This window comes from Pseudonaja textilis, chromosome 2 (genome assembly GCF_049901715.1).
Source record: "Pseudonaja textilis isolate UNSWEBS1 chromosome 2, rPseTex1.2, whole genome shotgun sequence".
NCBI classification, from domain to species: Eukaryota; Metazoa; Chordata; class Lepidosauria; order Squamata; family Elapidae; genus Pseudonaja; species Pseudonaja textilis.
In genome coordinates this window covers 170,993,463-171,013,410 of record NC_141991.1, presented here as the reverse complement: position 1 = coordinate 171,013,410, position 19,948 = coordinate 170,993,463, and the positions used below count along the sequence as shown (strand labels likewise).

General features: G+C 40.7%; 1 protein-coding gene across 4 annotated transcripts in view; it reads left to right on the top strand.

Moving 5' to 3' along the window:
* ABCA1 (ATP binding cassette subfamily A member 1) overlaps window positions 1-19,948 on the top strand; it is a 114,670-nt gene that overhangs the window by 33,170 nt on the left and 61,552 nt on the right. For all 4 annotated transcript variants that reach the window (XM_026718554.2, XM_087926460.1, XM_087926458.1 and 1 more), the window contains 4 exons: window positions 593-734; window positions 2,055-2,170; window positions 18,729-18,850; window positions 19,336-19,512. In XM_026718554.2, coding sequence (XP_026574339.1) covers window positions 593-734; window positions 2,055-2,170; window positions 18,729-18,850; window positions 19,336-19,512 — 557 coding nt within the window. The remainder of the gene's footprint in view (window positions 1-592; window positions 735-2,054; window positions 2,171-18,728; window positions 18,851-19,335; window positions 19,513-19,948) is intronic.

The window sequence follows — 19,948 nt, the reverse complement described above, 5'->3', positions numbered from 1 at the left end:
CAAGCGAAGTCAATGGGGAAGCCAGTTTCACTTAACAACTAACTTAACACCTGCAGTGATTCACTTAACAACTCTGACAAGAAAGGTGGTAAAATGGGGCAGAACTCGCTGAACAAATGTCTCACTTAACAACAGAAATTGTGGTCATAAGTTGAGGACCACCTGTAACTTTAACAGACGAATACAGGCAGGCCTCGACATACGACCACAATTGAGCAATTGCTAAGTGAGTAACACGGTTGTTAAGTGAAACAAGCACATGACCATGGGGATGCTGCAATGGCCATAACTCTGAAAAGCGGTCATAAGTCCCTTCTTTTCAGGGCCATTGTAATTTTGAACAGTCACTAAACGAAACTGTTGTAAGTTGATCTGTATATGGTACAAGAGCTCTGTTGTCTTTTGTATCTATTTGCCCTCTCACAATTTGCCTAGTTGCTGCATGTATTATAAAGTCATTGTTTCTTGTTGCCATGTTTCATATGTGTTAGAAGACAGTTTGCGGGGTAGTGGAGGAGGCATAACTTTGGGATGGAGAAGTTTTAAGGATGACATCATGCAATGTCCTAAATATTTGTCCTCATATTTCTAGGTCATTTTCCAAACAAGGCCATGCCTTCGGCTGGAACCCTGCCCTGGGTCCAGGGGATTATCTGTAATGCCAACAATCCTTGCTTTCGTTCCCCGACACCTGGGGAGACACCCCGCATTGTTGGCAATTTTAACGAATCTATGTGAGTGTTTGCTGTTTATTAAACTTTGTCCTGCCAGTGTGAAGAAGACAGAACAACAATGCCTTATCAAGGGGACAGGCTGTTCTTTGCTGTACTCAAGGGAAGTCTTTGTCCTTTAGCACAAATGAGAAGCAAAAAAGTGGGGTAGTTATTGGTGGTAAAGTGAATATTATAAATAAGGAAAATGTAATGCAAGGCAAATTATCTACGCTGAAAGAAAGCAAGTTCCCATCTACTTAGAACATCCTTGGTGTGCCTCTGCTGCTGAGGACTACCAAGAAAATTTGGGAGCTTATGTTGTCCTTTGCATCGGGAAAGATGGCTGTTTATTGTTTGTCAGGTACTGTAGGTAGGCCAGATCAGGAAACAGCTAAGATGATCTAGCGATTAAGGCACCTGGCTAGAAAGTAGAAAACCATGAGTTCGAATCCCGCCTTAGCCATGAAAGCCAATGGTGACTTTGGGCCAGTTATTCTCTTTCAGCCCAACTCACTTCGCAGGGTGGTGGTTGTGTAGAAAACAGGAGGAAGAAGGTGCGTGGAATATGCCTGCTGCCTTGAATTATTTGTAAAAATAATAAAGGTGGGACAAAAATTAATTAATGCTACAGGATGGCCAGAACTGCCTTTATTAAGATTGACTAGTGTAATAACCATCTTGCAAGTCTGTACTGAAGTGAATTAGGAATCCGTCTGTCTGAGTTACATCTGAATGTTACCTCATTTTTCTAAGAAATGTTTCAGCCTCCTTGTGCTTAAGTAATGCTTCCTGTACATTTCCAACAAGGTTATTTTCCTTATCCTCTATCCCATAAGCCTGGTGGATAAGCAGAAACCATGGGTTAATCAGAAAGACTTCAAAGAAGCTTTCTTCCCTGATAGTCATCCTGCAAATTCTTGCTTGTAGCTTCAGGAAGGCTATTCCCTCTACTCTACTTCATTGGTGATTCTGGAGATAAGACACGTTGTCTTTCTCCTCTTAAGAAACTAAGGGAATGGCTGTGTTTGCATGACAGGCTGAATCACCAACTAGCCAATCATACCTCCTCCTAGTTTGCTTTGCAAACCACGCCAATTCAATTAATGGATGCCTCCCTGTGCTCAGAAACAACACTTAGAAGCAATTTATAAACAAGCTTATGGGAATATGATCGTGTTGACTTAGCAGAATAGCACCCAATGATGTCAGACACAAAGTAAATGTGGATAAAGAAATATTTTAGGATCCATTTGGGGGATATTTGAAACTGTCTCTTTCATGATGACTAATAATTTTTCTCTTTTGTTTCTTCTCTCTTTTCTCTTGCCCTCATTTCTTCAGTGCTTACCGATTGTTCAATGATGCTGAACGCTTGCTATCATTTAGCAAGGACAGCAGCATCAAGGATGTACCGCAACTGTTGACAAAAGTGTTGAAATTTGGGGAATTTGCTTCAGGTAAGTGAACCAAAAAAGGGAACATGGTGCATTTTGCAGAGATTCTTGTCCATTATCTAGAACAGTGGCAACTGTGTGGACTTCAACTCCCAGAATTCCTTAGCTGGCATTTTTCCAAGCTGGAAAAAGCTTTAGAATGGAATCAGGGCTAGATTAAAACCAGATTAACTTCTGCATTGTTTTCCTGAAAATCAGAGGAGCTTCCTTGTAATAAAATACTTGTTCCACCCTAATATGAAATATGTCATTATAGCTCTTTTGCAATTTTTCTCTCTCTTTGAAATGTACTTTGCCTATTCCTGCCTCTATCTTATAATAGTAGGAGGGGTTTGAGTAGCGGGGTATACCTGTGACTATCTGTGGCTGCTTTTTCTAGTATAGGAGCACTAGGGGGGGAAATCCACCAAAGTGAGATGGATGAGGAAGAGAAACATCTTTCTAGCCAGCTGGTGACTGATTTCATTGTATGCATTTGATCTCCATGCAAACCTTTGGGCAGAACATTTTGCTCCTTTCGTTACATCCTGTTCGTTCCTCTGCTCGCCTCTCTAGCCCGTCTTTTCTCTAGTGTAAGAATTCAGAAGCAGTCAGGGGATCCAGGAATGGTAGGCCTCTCACTGGGAAGTGAAAGGTATTTGGAAGGAAGTGGAAGTATTTGGAATACTGTGCCTAGTTTTGGAGACCTCACTTGAAAAAAACGATATTAATAAGATTGTGCGAGTCTAGAGACGAGCAACAAAAAAGGTCTGAGGGACAGATTTATCAGGAGAGATTGGAGAAACTGAATATGTACAGCCTGAAGGACAGAAAGGAATGGGGGAACATGATTGAAACTTTTAATTATAAAGGCGATTTAAGGCGCTAGAAGGTAATATTTTCAATATTAAGCAAAAATCAAGAACAGAGGGGCATAAACCCAAACTGACAGGGGTAAAGTTTAAAAGTAATGCTAAAAAGTATTGCTTCTCAGAAATAGTAATGGAATCTTGGAATCAACTCCCAGTAGGAGGTTGAGGGTCAATCATCAGTAACTTGAGTTTAAACCTGCTTGGGATAAACACATGTCCCTCATACCACAAAAATTTAAAAAATAAACTCAAAGGGCAGACTCGATAGATCCCTAGGTCTTTTTCTGCTGTCAGTTTTCATTGTTTCTATGAAAAGAAAGTTACTCTGAAGTACCACCTAAAAAAGCAGTAGCTATCTTCTTCTGCAAAGACATGTTTTCTTCTGCAAAGAAATGTTTTCTGTCAAAACCCGAGTTTCCCCCACTGCTTCTCTCTTAAATTCTCTGAATTTTAAATGAAGGGTAAATGTTTCTGTAGTATGACAACAACACAATCTTGAGGCAGCTCAAAGAAAATTTCTCTGAGAAATTATAACACAGAGCCAATGCTGCATGCGTTTTGTGGGGAGCCAAAAGAAAGCAAATTCTGGGACCTCCATTTTTCTTACAATGCTGCATTCAAACAGTGATTGGAAAAGAACAAGGCATTTCTTTAAGTGTGCGCTCCACTTTTCCATGGACATTAGCCCTGGGGGTGGAGAGTTTTATTAGGAGGACTGTACGCTTGCCCTGAGAGAGGGGCTTTTGGAAAAAGGCACCCCTGGATGCTGATTTTATTTGGCCAATATTACTCTGTACTCATCTTAAAGCTGCTTTATATTGCGTATGTTGCAGCCTTGTCTATTTTGCAGCTTTCCCCTTTCTTTTGCCAAGCAGGGAGAGGCTTTTGCTGACTGAGTGAGAGGGAGGGAGGGAGTAAGTAAATCAATGCGATGATTTTCGGAGTGGAAGAAAAAGGGATGTCAAATACAGTTTGTCACCCCAAGGGCTGGCATTCTACAAATGATGGGTGTGCGAGCAACACTTTGAAAACATGTCAATGGTCCATCTGATTAACAGGAATGGGTGTGTTTCGTAAAAAAAGGGAGACTGTGTGAAAGACGCGTTGTAGGGCGAGCTGCGGAAAGGGAGACCAAATGACAATGAGCTACTCCAATTGAACTTTCTTTCCCGGAAAGTTTTCCAGATGTGGAAAACCTTCCTCGAGTTGGGCAAATGGCAAAATTAAGATAATAAGTAACATCGGAAAGCTGCATATTACATATCAGTTGTCTTAGGTGCTTTATAAAGATTGAGTCAGTGATATTTATTATAACCTTCTGCGCCAGGGCTCCAGGGAGAGAGGCAGAAATAAGGCTGGGAAATGATGACATATCTCAGGCCACTTAATGGGCTTTTAGTCAAGGCAAATTATGCACTTCGATTTCTCAGCGCTTACTTTTAGCTGTTGCTATTTTGCTAAGAAAAGTGTTAAACATAGCACACATCATAAGCTCAAAGTGACTTTTTCTGACACTAATCCTGTAAAATACATGCTGGCAAGTTAATTGGAGAAATCTGTCTATCTTTAATAAGGTGAAGTAATTCGTTATTTGATATGCCTATTATTTAACAGGCTCCATATTTATGTGTTTATGGGCTATGGTGGACAAAAGTATGTTTGTCCTTTAAGTTACACTTAAATTATTTCCAGGAAAATGGGTGAGAAGCTCTTACAGCAGTGACCAACAATTTCTGGCGCCCCCTCTCTGGCAAATTAAAGTACCCACAGAGTCCTACTTGGCAGTAATGAAACGTATCTTTCAGGATTAGCTAACCAGTTACTGAAGAGCACAAAGGAAGTGTTGAAAATTCTCGTGGTGTTTCTGTTTCCTTGCATGGAATGGTAAAGAATGCTAATCCTTTTACTAAGTTTGGTGGGCTGTAGGCAAGAAGGTCCCCAAAAGGGAAAGCCTGTCTGGGAGCCCATAAATGCTGGAATTTCTGGGTCTAGATGGAAACATGTTTCTAAGGGGAAGAAAAAAAAACAGAAGATAGAACAACAGGGACTGGCTGCTGGGCAAAAGGGAAGAAGAATTGTCTTCTTGAAGCAAAGGCAGTTGATGTGGCAATCAGAATGTAATTTCCCTATGCTTTATTTCTCAGAAGAAGAAAAAACCCCACCCACTTCTTAAAGAGAGCTCTGAGATCTTTGTTCATTAACTACTTTTCTTGCAAGAGCGGTCTGCATTTTCTTTCTTTCTTTCTCCTCCTTTCACAGCCTTGTTTGTGAAGAGCTTCCTGGCTTTCAATTGTACTAGGAAATTTTGGAGCCAATTCCTTACCGTGAAAATTATTGATGTTCATCTGATTCTGTTTTTCCTACGAACATTCATCCTGTGCTCTGAAAGGACAGGGCACAGATACGATGAAGTTTAGTCGTACTTCCATGTTGTTCCCCAAGCATTTTTCTTTCACCCACTATAAAGTTGGCTTGAATGAAATGTTTTTATAATACAGGGAATTACATTTTGCTAACCACTGAGTGAAATCGAGACGTGGTATTTTCTTTTTCTTTTAAAGAAGAAGTGTCCACGCCTCTTACAGCAGGATGAAGTCTTCTCTGTTGTTTCCTATTGGACAACTTCCCAAATTTAGTAAATTCCTGGTATAACAGTTTTTTAAAATTCCCAGTCTTAGGCAAACGATAAGAGTTATGCTTCTGATGTATCAGTGGGAGCACCAGGTTGGGGAAGGTTATTGTGACCTTCCAATGAATGGTCAAATTCTTCATGCAATTGTTGTTCTCTTCATTAAACTAATTTTGTAACCATCACTGCTCCTGTCATTCTCAGCACTTTGCCAAATGAACTGCAACTTTCTTCACTTGTGGTTAATTTATGACCTTTCTCATGGTTCTGGTCAAGGTATGTGTGTTATTTTCTGTCCCAAAATATGTAATTTAAGAAACAGTTGGATGAGGTTGTCAGTACAACTCTAATTTAAACTTAAAGAACATTTAATTCTGCATTATTCTGGGACAGGGCTGTCAAACTCTATTTCATTGCGGGCTGCATCAGGGTTGTGTTTGACCTCGAGGGGCCGGGATGGGTGTGGCCACATCACTCATGTTGGGGGCACCTGTGGTGGCCAAGTGCTAAGACAGGACTTCCCTCAGACTCTCCTTCCCTCTCATTATGATCTTCCTTCCTTCCTTCCTTCCTTCCTTCCTTCCTTCCTTCCTTTCCTCCTTCCTTTCCTTTCCTTTCCTTTCCTTTCCTTTCCTTTCCTTTCCTTTCCTTTCCTTTCCTTTTTCCTTTCCTCTTCATTCATTCTTCTTCCTTCCCCTTTCCTTATTTTTCCTTCCTGGTTCTCCTCCCATCTTTCCTTCTTTTTCTTTGTCTTTCCTTTTTCCCTTTCTCCTTTCCTGACCCTTCTTGCATCCCCAAATGCAAAAGGGGAAACATTTCTCCTTTTGTTTTGTTTTTAGTTTGTTTTGCTAGCCCTCTGCCAGTGAAAATGGAAGTCGGGTTTAGGGTTAGTAACCCCCGTGTCCCATTTTCGGCCTGGATGGCCTCCTGCAACATTCTGCCAGTGAAAATGGACCTCAGGGCGGCTGTGTGCCCTCCCATGCTCCATTTTCACTGGCAGAGGCACCGCGGGCCAGATCTAAGCACCCTGTGGGCAGAATCTGGCCTCTGGGCCTTGAGTTTGATACCCCTGTCCTAGGAGAGTAGATAACGCATGATCCAAGTTGGTTGCTCAAGGTTCTTTTCACACAAAGGTGGCATTCTAGTCTTACAAACAAAGTGTTCTCTTTTAATGCCATATTGTCAGCATTGAATATGGCATTGAGCTGATTTATTTCTAGTTCAGGAGGAATTTCAGAATTTTTGTTTTGAATCTAAGAACACTGGAACTCTATGGAACTTGGAATGAGTTGCTGTTCTTGGCTGTCTTTTGTATGATCAGTCAACACGTGCTTTTACTGCCTTCATTTCTGCAAGGGCATGTATAATTAAGCAGTACCAATTATTGTTATTATTATTGTTCTTCATAAAACACTGGACATAATTAAGACTCTTATTGTATCATTGTTTCTAATCATGTGAATAGTTATTCTTTACTGTTTTCTAAATTGAAACACAAGTAGATGGTTGGGTTAGGCTAGGTCCCTAGAGAATTATGGCATTCATTCTTAAATTGGATTTCTTTTTACCTACTTGAAATTAAAATAGCACCACACATATCAAGTATAATCAATGGAAAATCCACACATTCACTTGGCTTCACATAGCATGTTATTCTAAGATGCTTATTTTGGAGTTGCACTTTATAAGCCCTGATTCATGACATGTGGAACTCAGCAAGCTGTGGTTAAATCAACATACCATAGTTTAGAAAAACATGTGAACAAGGTCAAATGCAGTCTAATAGGATGGATTATCTTTTTCTGCAGTGGGAAAATTTTCAAATGGTTGAAAGAAATGAAATGCTGTTCTTCAGATAGTAGGTTATAGATTGAGAATAGGATGTTTGTGGATCTTCTTGGATGAAGTATCAAGTGTCTATGAACCTTTCTTGTTTCCGAAGCAGGCCACAGAGAACTGCTAATTTCAAATAGATATTTACATACGCCCCCTCCCAAAAATTTAATTTCTGTAGAATTCCAAAACAAGACTAGAACTTTCCGCTTTACCGTTGATACCTCTTGTTGTTTCAGTGGGATCACTTAGTTTAATATCTCAGAACAATTCTTACCCCTTGGGTCTAGATATTTCTTGCAAGTCTCAGAGCCAAGTGCTTGTGAAGATGTATCCTCTACCAGCTTGTCTTTCCATTCACTAAATTCATTTCTGGCCGAGAGACAGGTATAAATTTAGGGCGATTGTAGGGTGTAACGCTACTAATTGCCTCAAATGTAAAGATTAATAAACACATTGACAAGAAAGCATTAAAAAGGTTGCCTCTGGTGCTTTTCACAAGTCTACAAATTATTTTTCATAAGTACCCCCAAAGACCAAGATTTTTCACTCAACCCTTAGAAATGGATATTTCTTACACTTACATTTTGCTGCCTTATTTTCTATAACCTGGAGTCAATTCATACATTTTTTCCATTCATGGTGATTTATGATTCATTAATATGGCCATGTTGCAATAATCTGGGATTGCCAATTACATGTTGCATTCTCAAGTGACAACCAGCCAAGAGTGAGATTTGTGTCAGGATAGGAGAGGCTGGGCTATAGCTTCTTAAACTGATGTAAAAACTTTGCTGTTGGCTATTAAGTTATAGAAATCTTTGAGGGGCCAGAATAGAGCAACATTGCCTTACCGGACTGACTGACAGTGGCTAAGCTTTTTTCATCACAGTTCGTTAACATATTATAATAGCTTGCTTGACCCATAATGCTAATCCATAATAAGAAAGCTCCTACCTCCTGTTGAATGAGAAGCAAATAAATAGGGTACGTGCTGTCTTCTAATCCTGTGAGAACGTATCATTGAAATTTGGTGGCAAAAGGGCCAGGTTTAGGTAAAATGAAGCTTCTTAAACTTAAACCCAAGGAAATAGAAAGTAGAAGGCTGGGCAAGAAAATATGGGAAGTCACCACTTCTGTACCATGCTTATTCAGCTCCAAAACTTCCAGAGTGACTCCATGTTATGCCACTAATGTTTGCCAAAATGTTGAGCTCCTAAGGCTAATGTACTGCAGGCTGAAAGCCGGGGATTGCAGCAATTTGTCTTCCCACCTATAAGCTTCCCCATAAACCACAAGAAAGGATTTGCCTCTTCTTGTGCAGTTTCCAACAGCTGGCAAAGTTTGGGACAGGGGCAGCTTTCAGCTTTCTAATCTCTTGAACATCATCCTGCCTTGATTTAGAAAGCGCAACCAATAGAATCCCGTTGGTTTGATGAGCCCAATGCAGAAGCTTCATGGAAGGCTAATATTTACTCTGTGAGTACCATGCTCTGCTTGCCTGACCCACAAGCCAAGGCCCTCTGCCAATGCTCTTGAGGCCTTAGCCTGGGTCTAAGCTCCCTTGGCCCAGCTCCAGTAGTTTGTTGATTTTGGATACCTTGGAATGCTGAATGAGCTCCAGCTCTGGATTTGAATATGGGTGGCCATGAGTGCTGTTTGGCTTTAGCTGCTAGGTTAAATAGGCCTTTGAATGACTGCGATCGGCTTTCTTGAAGTTGGCTTGGAAATGAAATGTGTGTATTCAATTAATATTACAGTACAGGTAGTCCTCGACTTACAAAAGCACTGGAAAAAGTGACTTATGACCAGTTTTCACACTTAAGATTGTTGCAGCACCCCAGTGGTGGGATTCAAATATTTTTGCCACTGGTTCGGTGGGCGTGGCTTGGTGGGTGCGCTTTGCGTGCACACGCACACCAAACATGCACTTTGCACAGGCGCAGAGGCATTTTAACTCCCCTCCTGCAAGCCTGCACGATCCCGGTTGCTTCAGCCACTGACGCGGCACTCTTCTGTGCCGCGCAAAGCAGCTGTGCTTCAAATTCAGCTGATAAAGTGAGTTTGGGAACCTGGGTGGGCAGGTGGGCCCAACAGCAGAGCAGTGGAGAGAACTGGTTCAGTCTCCGCTGCTCATCGCTGCTACCGGCTTGCCAGACCCGGGCAAAACCGGTCAAATACCACCACTGCAGCAACCCCCCCAATGGCGATGTGATCAAAATCCAGATGGTTGGCAACTGACTGATATTTATGATGTTTGCAGAGTCACATGATTACTTTTGTGACCTTCTGACAAACGAAGTCAATGGAGAAGGCAGATTCCCTTAACAACCGTTTTACTAACAACTGCCTTATTCACTTAACAACTGTGGCCAGAAAATGGTTGTGAAACAGGGCAAAATCCACTTAATTGTCTCGTTTAGCAACAGAAATGTTGGGCTCAATTGTGGCTATATAACTCAAGGACTACCTGTACATCAGCAAATTCCCTGATACAAGTGGAACCCAACCAAATGTCAACCTGAACACTGCCTGAGTTGGTAATGCATATTTTACCAAATATGTACAGTGATGTTCAGCTGTGCAAGAATGGGAAGGGTGTCAGTGATTATTTTGGTACATCTTAGGGTACCTGGCTGGGGAACACTGCCATAACCAAATAAAAGCTGTTCTATATATTAGGTCACATGGGAGACATTCTCAGCTTTTGAGAATACTTGTAAAAGCTCAGGAAGTCCCAGAATCCTACTTGGTTAACAGCTGGCTAGGTTAGTGACAAAAAAAATACCAAGGCTGTATGTAGACTTGAGCAATAGGTTGAGAATATTTTGAAAGTTATCAGCTGCGATGGAGAAATTCCCTGACAGTTGGACCAATTAATCAGTGGAATGGCTTGCACTCCAGAAAGTTGTGGGTATGCCAACACGGGAGGCTTTTAAGAAGAGATTGGACAACTCTTTGCCTGAAATAGTGACCGGTGCAGGGGCTTTCAGTACAAACAGCTCTGGAAAAACAAAAAAGTGGACTGAATGGTAACATACTCAAAGATATTCCCTTCAGTTTGTACTTAAAGAGTCACCCTTTTTATTTCTCCCAACAAATGTCCTGGATGACCTTAGAGATTTCAGGTCAGGTATCTCATATCAGAACTTGCACAATCACTGAGGCAGCTATTTCTTACATTTATCAAGATGTGGGCCATGTATTTCTCACCAGTGATAAACCTTTATCTTCACCATATGTTGGGACTCTGTCAGCTTATCTACGGAGATCTAGAACTTAAGATCAATATTTGATGAGCATGCACAGCATAAAAAAAAAATAAGACACACAAGAGTTATAAGATAATCTCCACCTTGCTTTTTTTTTAAAAAAAAAACAACAACCCTATTTTATTGCCATGAATGCATGCTGGTGTGTTGCACTGCATCCAGAGGTGGTATTCATTAGGTTCTGAACAGTTCTGGAGAACTGGTAGTGGATATTTTGAGTAGTTTGGAGAACGGCAAAAATCACCTCTGACTGGAAATTTTACAGTATCCTTCCCCTGCCACACCCACCAAGCCACGCCCACAGAACCAGTAGTAAAAACATTTGAATCCCACCACTGACTGCATCCAGTTTCATTCTTGAGATAATCCCAAGAAGTAGAATTCTGAACATATGAGAATGCATCTCCTACCATCCTGTAGAGAATAATTAAGATGACCTTGATGGAAACATGCAGACTTTTTTTATTTTATTTTACTGCAAGCAACTCTTTATTATAAATGACACAGTTCCATTCTTATGGTAGCAGCACTCAGAATAAAACGCACTCAGAGTAAAACGCACAAGGGGAGATCTATCCTCCTCCCCTTCTCTGCCTGGGGGAGAATTACTCCTCTAATACTCCATCTCCATCCAAGCCATCTTCCCTATTACTATAGAAACATTCTCCTGTCAAAACTCACAAAGCTTTCTGAATGACCCAAACAGACTGTCTGTTCTGGCAGGTTACCCTAAAGCTGTGAGAGAGAGGAGGGCGAGGGAGAGAGGGAGGGAAGAGAGAGGGAGATCCCACCCGTTCATTTTCTTTCCTCTTTTAGTCAAGCTTGCTCCTCCTCGCATTTAAAATGGGAATTTACCACAGAAGGTTGGTGGAAATGTTTCTGTGTCAGGTCCCTGTAATTTGCCCGAGCTAAGCTGATTCTGCCTTGGGTTGTCTAAACAAACCGTCAGCAAAACTTTTGTTTGTTCAGGGGTGATTTTTTTTTTAATGAAGTATGTACTTTTTAGGATCGAGTTGTAGAAAGAAAAGACAATGAGAAGATCATCACCCTTAAGAAGGGTGTATGCATGCAAGAAAGCCACTTTTTAATTACCCTGTCCACAAATCCATATTCAGAAACTAATGTAGGGCATGATATTTATATTTATTTAGTGGTGGGATTCAAAAAAAAATTATTACTGGTTCTTTGGCTTGGTGGGCATGGCTTGGTGGGTGTGGCAGAGGAAGAATGCTATAAAATCCCCATTTCCATCCCACTCCAGGGGAAGGTACTGCAAAATCCCATTCCCTCCCCACCTTACTAACCTGCTTTCCAGCTCTGTTCTCCTCTGCAAGGCAACAAAAGAAGACCCAGCCAATCAGCTGGGACTCAGGAGGTAGAAAATAGATGGGGGGGGGCAGTCAGAGGTGGTGTTTACCGGTTCTCCAAACTACTCAAAATTTCCGCCACCGGTTCTCCAGAACTGGTCAGAACCTGCTGAATACCACCTCTGGCTATATAGTGTAAAAGAGGGTGAACAACATTATAGAATATATGGGGAGGCAGAGAATCAGAATGTTTATCTTTGCCACCAGTTTAGCAATGCCTCTGCAGCTAACAATGAGAAACCACAGTGGCCAGCAAATAGCAGAGGAGTTTTAAACTGCTTGGTGGCTTCTGTCATGACGATCAGTTTGCAGGCTAATAGATTCAAGACTTAATAAATAAATCGCTACAACGTTCATTTAGTATTACTTAGGGAGAAAGAAAAGCTACCAGGCAGTCATGTTATCAAGTTTGATCAATTCTACTCTTTAGAGAAAGAATAAAGCCACGAGCAAAAAAAGAGAAAAGCTTGTGATCCTTCCAAAATACAGATTTGTCCAAATAAAACTGAGGATGCTGTTGAACACCCCAATCTGGTGTCTTCCAGATATGTGAAACTCCAAATTGCATAATCCCTAGTCTATCTGGCCACATCATCTATTTATCCATAGATGAAGATTATTATATCTGGAGATGAACAAATCAAGCCTCTGATTGCATTTGTTTATTTGATTTATCTTTCACATTTTCTTCAGATGATGTATGTAAGGTTTCCTTCTCCTGTTTCTCCCTGGAGCAACTTTGTGAGTTGATTAGAACAGGGGTCACCAACCTCCAGGTCTGTGTGACAGGGCTGTAGCCTGTTTGAAACTGTGCTGCAGGAGAGATGGGCAAGTGTGCATGTGTGAAGCTCCGCTTGTGCAAGTTGAAGGTGCTGGCACTTGCGTGCGAAGCTTCATTCATGCGAATGTAGCTTCGTGCACACGAGTGCCTTCTGCTCACTCAAATGGGTCTTTGTGTGTGAGCACAAGCGACCTCTGCTAGCACGAACAGAAGTTCGTGCACAAGTGCAAGTGTCCACCATGTGCATAAGTGGAGCTTCATGCACAAGCACCCTCCACTCGTGCGCAAAGCTCCATTCGTGCAAGCGGAGGGTATGCCACAGGGGTGGGATTCAAATTTTTTAACAACCGGTTCTGTGGGCGTGGCTTAGTTGGTGGGCGTGGCTTGGTCATGTTATTGGCTGGGTGTGGCCAACTCAATATCACACACATCAAGGCACACATCTCCTCGCTTGGCCTCTCATGACTGAGGGGATGCTGCAACAGTTGTAAGTGTGAAAAATGGTCATTAATCACTTTTTTCCGTGCCATTGTAACTTTGAATGGTCACTCCACACAAGCAAAGTACCAGCAAAGGAGGGGAAAAAATTCCAGAGAAGTTCCAGAGACAGGAAGTCTAGTCCTGCCAAGAATGTAATAAGGGTTAACGGAGAGGCAGTTTCTGTAAGCAACACCAGAATGTTTCCTTCCTGGCTTCCTTACAGGATTAGGCCAGTAATTTCTTCTAACAACTGGTTCTCTAAACTGCCTAGAATGTTAACAACCTGTTCTAGCGAATAGGTGCAAACTGGTAGAATCCCACCCTTGGTGTGCCATGCCCACTGCTCTCAGAAATAGAGCTATGTGCATGCATGTGCCTGCCACTCCCATCTCTCTCTCACACACACAGTGCCTGGGTGCCAAGCTAGAAAGATTGGGGACTGGTGGGTTAGATGGAAAAAATGCTTGGCTCATAATCATCTTTTGAGCCTTTATGGTCGAAGGCGAAATACAGCCCAAGTCTCCCCACTACTACTACAACCCTCAATCCATGCTGGGGAATTCTGGGAGTTGAAGTCCAGAAGTCTTTAAAGTTGTCACAATTGGACCCTTCTGATTTAGAGCATTGCTCTCTCCTCAAAATGTTTCAGATATTACTACACATTCCTTGCTATGCACCAAACCGATTGGTATTGATGTATCTTGAAATTCACAGCATTTAGAGCGGTGGTTTTTGAACCTGAGCAATTTTATGATATAACTTTACCTTTTAATGAGAATTTTTATTCCCCAGTAATGGAAGGCAGCTGAGTCTAAGTCAAGAGCTTAGCGCAAGAGAAATTACAAATATGCATGTATTTGATCTAGGATTCAAATAATTGTTTCTGTTAGTTATACTAGTTAAAACGTTCTGCTCCTTTCCCAGACTCTCTGAGTAATCCTTTGTGTCTACAGTAGGGATATTCTTTGGAAATATGAGAATGCATCAATCATCTAGGATAAGCTGTTTTCATTCAGTTGCAACATAAGTATATTTCTGAGATGCGATGGTTCAGTCATTGAAGATGATGTGCTTGGCAGCTGGAAACACTCAAGTGCTGCATAATGGAGTGAGCTCCTGTTAGTTTCCTGAATTAAAAAATATGCAAATGCGAGTAGATAAATAGGTACCATTGCTGTTGGATGGTAATAGCATTCTATGTGCCTCAGCAGATAGTCATGTTGGCCACATGACCAATAAATGTGTTTGGACAATGTTGTCTCCTTGGCTAAAAAATGGAGATCAGCCTCATAGTCAGACATGGCTGGATATAGGAACTTTTATCTTTATCTATATACAAAAAATATAATTATATTTGCATGTGTGTATGTATATATATTAAAGAGAAAATAAAAACTAATGAAGATTAATAAAAAATAAAGGAAAGAGGGGGAAAAAGGAATAAAGTGCAGAAAGGAGAAAAAAATAAATAGAAGAAACTTTCAGTTTCCCTTGCAGCAAATACAGGTATAATTACAAAGGCGTCTTTTACTCTATCGTTGTAAAAAAAACCCACACATTTTTATTATCTTTTTTTTTCTTCTGATCATCCAAACCACAAGTTGTAAGTGCGCTTTTTTTCTCCATTTCATGCAAAAAGTTAAGGGGTTCCCAGTCATCCATAAATATAGATGTTGTCTTTTCTTTAATTAAGATAGTCAATTTAGTCATCTCTGCAAATTCCATTAGCTTCACCAACCATTTCTCTGTTGTAAATAGTATTGAGCTTTTCCACTCTTTGAGCATACAATAATATCACTGCGGTGATAAAAACAAAAGTCCATGTCTCATATTTTCTACCTTTTTAAAAATCTCTGTAGAGATTTAAAAAACATTTGCTTTTTCACCTAAAGTTCTGGAAACTTTGCGACTAACAACAGTGTTAGGATCAAAGTACCATATCATTAAAAACAGAAACAATTAACCCACCTTTGGTGGTAGCAAAAAAAATCTCTATTTAAAATGGCCTTTTGTGGCTTCCTGAAGAGTCATAAATAAGCATTGTCCTTGCTGGGAATCTGTTTATCTTGTTTCCTGTCAAAGCACTTAATAGTCTGGGCTTGCTCTATGTATGGATGCATCTTTAGTCTCAAGTTGAATTTTGATCTCATATCCAATAAATCCTATGTGACCGTTCCTAGTCCCTTGCATAATTAGCTTTTTCTGCAACTCAGTAATCTAACTAATTCTGCCATAATCCCTGTAGACCAGGGGTGTCACACTTGTGGACCGCAGGCCAGATGCATCATGCTCTGACCACGCCCATGCCCAGTTTAGCAAAGGGGAAAAGAGTTGTGATACATCAACTGTTTGGCAGCTGCCTCCAGCCATGCAAGATTTTTGCAGTTTTCTTTAGCAAGATTTATTAAGAGATGGGGTACAAGAATTTGAGCAATTGAACTATTTCCAGTTAGAACCAATTATTTATCCCTAATATATTATGGTGGAGTAGAGGATCCACCATCTTCGTCAAAATAATAAGCGCCATGTCTTTTGTTATATACAAGAACAATAGATGCACGGTGTCAAAAAATGGAGCTTGCATTGCACGGGTGTAAGTAATGCTGCTGTAATTTTCCTCTCTTTTGCCCCTTCCTGCATGGATGTCTTTGGAATGGAAAGTTTTTTAAATTTTTTGGTTTTTTTGCCCCTATCAGCTTTCTTGTGATCCAGAGACTAAGTTGTTTTTTCACTGATAGCAGAGAAGTTTGCAGTTGGGTATTTACATTACATTTTGTTTCCAGTGGCGCAAGGATGCTTCAGGACTAAAATCAAACTTATTTTAGAGATCCATAATTGGATTATCCCTCCCACTAAAGCTGTGGGAAAGAGACAGTTCCTGGCTACTGGGCCTGTGGGGATAATAGGAATTGAAGCCCCAAACATCTGGAGGGTAGCAAGTTGCCGATCTATTCTTTTCTGTGACACCACAATATTTCTTTTTAACTTTCTTCCCAGACGGTCTTCTTCCCCCTCCTCTTCTCTTTTCTCTAATCGAATTGACTCGAGACTATGACAAATAGCTCTAAAAGGGTTTTTCATCCTCAAGTAACCTCCCATCCGCTTTAGCCAAGCCTTTGTCTCAAACCATCTGCTGACAGTGATTATTTTGCTTGTAAGAAACAAAAAAATAAAATAAAATGAAAGAACAAGGAACTAACTGGGCGAGAGAGCATTGACCGATAGTAACCCCGGAAGCTTCATGCTTGAGCCGAAGACGAGAAAATGGTGGGTTTTTTTCTTCTTATTCGCCTCATAACCTTCTACCGGATTGGTGTCTGCCAAATTGGGTCTGACTAAGACAGGAATAATTTGGAATGGCACAAAAAGAGAGAGGATAGCCCCGTTTTTGTTTTTTTTTTAGGTTGTGGAACGTCTGTTTTCTTTCCACTCTGCCTATTGTACAGAGACCCATTCCTCCTCTGTAGGTTTTGGGATTCTCATTCCAGGCTTCCTGACACTTTTGAGCATTTTATATATTTATAAACCCTTTGAGCAGATTATTTTTTTTCAAAAAAAGCCAGCTAGTCTTCCTGAAGATCCGACATGTTTTTCCCACATCTGTGACCCAATGCACACTGCTAAGGTATCTTCCTCCAGTGTGGTGCTCTTCAAAAATGCCAGGATGGCAATTCTTAACATTCCTACCAGCATAATTATGGATTTTCCATAGTCAAAACAGCAAAGCAAAACGGAACACAAATGAAATCATTCAAAGAGGACTTGGTGGTTTTTCAAGGGCGGGCTTAATCCTTTTCAGATATACAGATCTTCTCATACATTCAAGGAAAGGAAAACCTATATACTTTCTTAATTATCTGTAATTCTGAAAGTGTTTTAATTATTTTTCCGCTAGATGCTTTTCCCCAAAAGTAACTTGTAACCAGCCTAAGTGGTTAAAAAATTGGGAAAGAGGTTTATAAAACCCATAAACTACACTCTGATTCTTTTGAATTTCATACCTATCATGCCCTAATTAACTTTCTAAAAACAGTTATCAGGTAGGCAATTACAAAAGGTTTTAAGAGCCCTTCAGCTGAATTGGCAGCTTAAATAAAACCACAGTACTGAGTTAGAGATTAGACTGTCTTCCTTAGTCAGAGATACAGTTAGAAGGAGACATAATAGAGTGACTCAGGCCAGAGGCAATGGAAGAACCTTGCTTGTAGAGAGGGGGAAGAAAACTTTTTCCACAGAGCTTTCTGAATCCATCCCAAAAGTTAAGTGGTGCAAGCCAATCTTTAATGTAAGTCAGGACTATGCCTATTTTTCTTTTCTCTGCTTTTTAGCATTACATGTAATCCTGGATTTACAACCCGCAAATGGAATTAAAATTTCCATCACTAACTGATGCGGTTAGCACAACCACATCACTTAGCGAAGGCAATTCCTGCCTTTATTAACTGAATCCCACAGTTGTTAGCTGAGGCAACTTTCTGACGGCTCCCCACAACCAAAGTTAGTGAGAACACTGGCAGGACCAGGCTAGCAGGCTGGTAACTGTCTATTGCCAGGTGGGGTAGGGAGTGAGGCGGGGGGGAAGGGGTGCAGGTGTGCCGGTAGACTTAGCAGAGACGCACAGGTCGAGAAGGATGCATGAAAGGTCCTGCTCAGGTCAGGGATGTGGGGGTGCAGTGTGGATTGAGGAGAGTGCAAGGGAGTGTATGAATAGCCAGTGTAGAATGATCATATAGTGGCTGGACAAATGTGTGGGTGGAAGAAACTCAACCCAATGATTTGCCAGCTTCCCCATTCACTTTCTGGAAAAGCCAGCAGGAACATGTGATTGTGGGCTATTTCTCAACTAGTCAACTAGTCACAGTTGAGGGCAGATTGCTAAACGCCCCGATCACGATCATGTCACCATGGGGGCCATTCCAAGGACCTGGCATAACCACCATCCATTCAGTACGGTTATAACTTCAATTGCTGAACAAATGGTCATAAATCAAAGACTACCTGTACAGTGTATTTGATATCTCCTCGTGTTGAACTGGCTGCACTACATGAGAACTGTTAGCGGTACTTGACGTGGTTAGATAGAAACAAAAAAATCTCTTTCCTTTCTGAATACATTACAGAAGCATTTCCCAAACCATTGAGCTGATATAATATTGATTTTCTTCCCCTATATTTTTCCTTATGTTCCTTGCCAGAGATGATAGATTCCGGGATTATTAAAGATGAGTGCATGGCTGTTAACCTAGTGAACTATACTAATGTAGACATCTTTTTAAAATGACTTTGACGTCATTTAAAAATTCATTGTTTTATTTTGTCATGGATTTTACTTCAAAATTGCCCGGCAGGTATCAAAGTTCAGGATTTTCTGGTTGTCAATGAGACGTTCTCTGAATTTCTCCACCACAAGGCTTCCCTATCACAGCCTGATATAGATGAAATCCTGAATGCTGAGGTCAATCTCCATCAGGTAAGAAATATCCATCTGTATGTTCTGTATGTTCCAATATCACATGCAACCCACCCAATTATAGGGAATTAAGTAACAATCTCTGGAGCATCCAAGAGTTGGGGTAAGAATAGAATAGAATAGAATAGAATAGAATAGAATAGAATAGAATAGAATAGAATAGAATAGAATAGAATAGAATAGAATAGAATAATAACTTTATTGTCACTTTGAATGTACACTAATCAGCGTGCATTAAAGTGAAACTTCGTTGTATACAGCTCTCAAAGGGTCAACACTCCTATATACACTACATAATACAAATATGTATATGCATATAGACACATATATGACACAGAGAAACAACGCAGTCTAGTTTGGATGTATACCTGTACATGGCGAGAAAAATGTCAGGCAGGTATGATATAATTTTAATATTTTGAACTGTGATGAAGAAGCAGAAAAGCTGATTTCCCAATGGCGTAACCTCTGGGCAATATTTCTAGATCATCACATCTGGTTACCAGATAAGCGTGGAAGACTTGTGCAATTTAACCAAGCTGCCAGAACTGGTTGCAATCAACAATGGCAGCCGTGCCTTAATTTGCTCTATGCCGAAAGAACAACTTGCTTCTCTAGAAAGAGCGTTTCAGAATAATATGGACTTCATAAAGCCACTTATGGTAAGTATGATGTTTTCAATATTGCTGGGGGTACAATCTCTTTTTTTTTTTTAACACTGCAAGGATATGGGGAAATGGCACATCCAAGTCACATAAAATGCATTTCTTCATTGCTTCTTGTCTCATAGATTTGGTTGCTTGATGTCCTTTGTTTTGTGATTCTGCTGCTCTGCAGTCTAACCTGGCCAAGTCCAACTTTTTTATTTATTTACTCGGTGATCTGTTTTCCTTTCTCCTCTTAGGCTTCTCCCTCCAGCTTTTTCTTCTGGTTCTTCCTTGCAGGAACCATATTTTCCCCAAGTTCCCATTTTGTCTATTATCAAAGCTCCTACTGTTTCTCCACCATCAAAGCTTCATCAGTTACTTCCAATCAGTGCCATCATTCTAGAAATATATGATCCAAAAGCTTCAGAAATGAGAAATGGCTTAATATCCA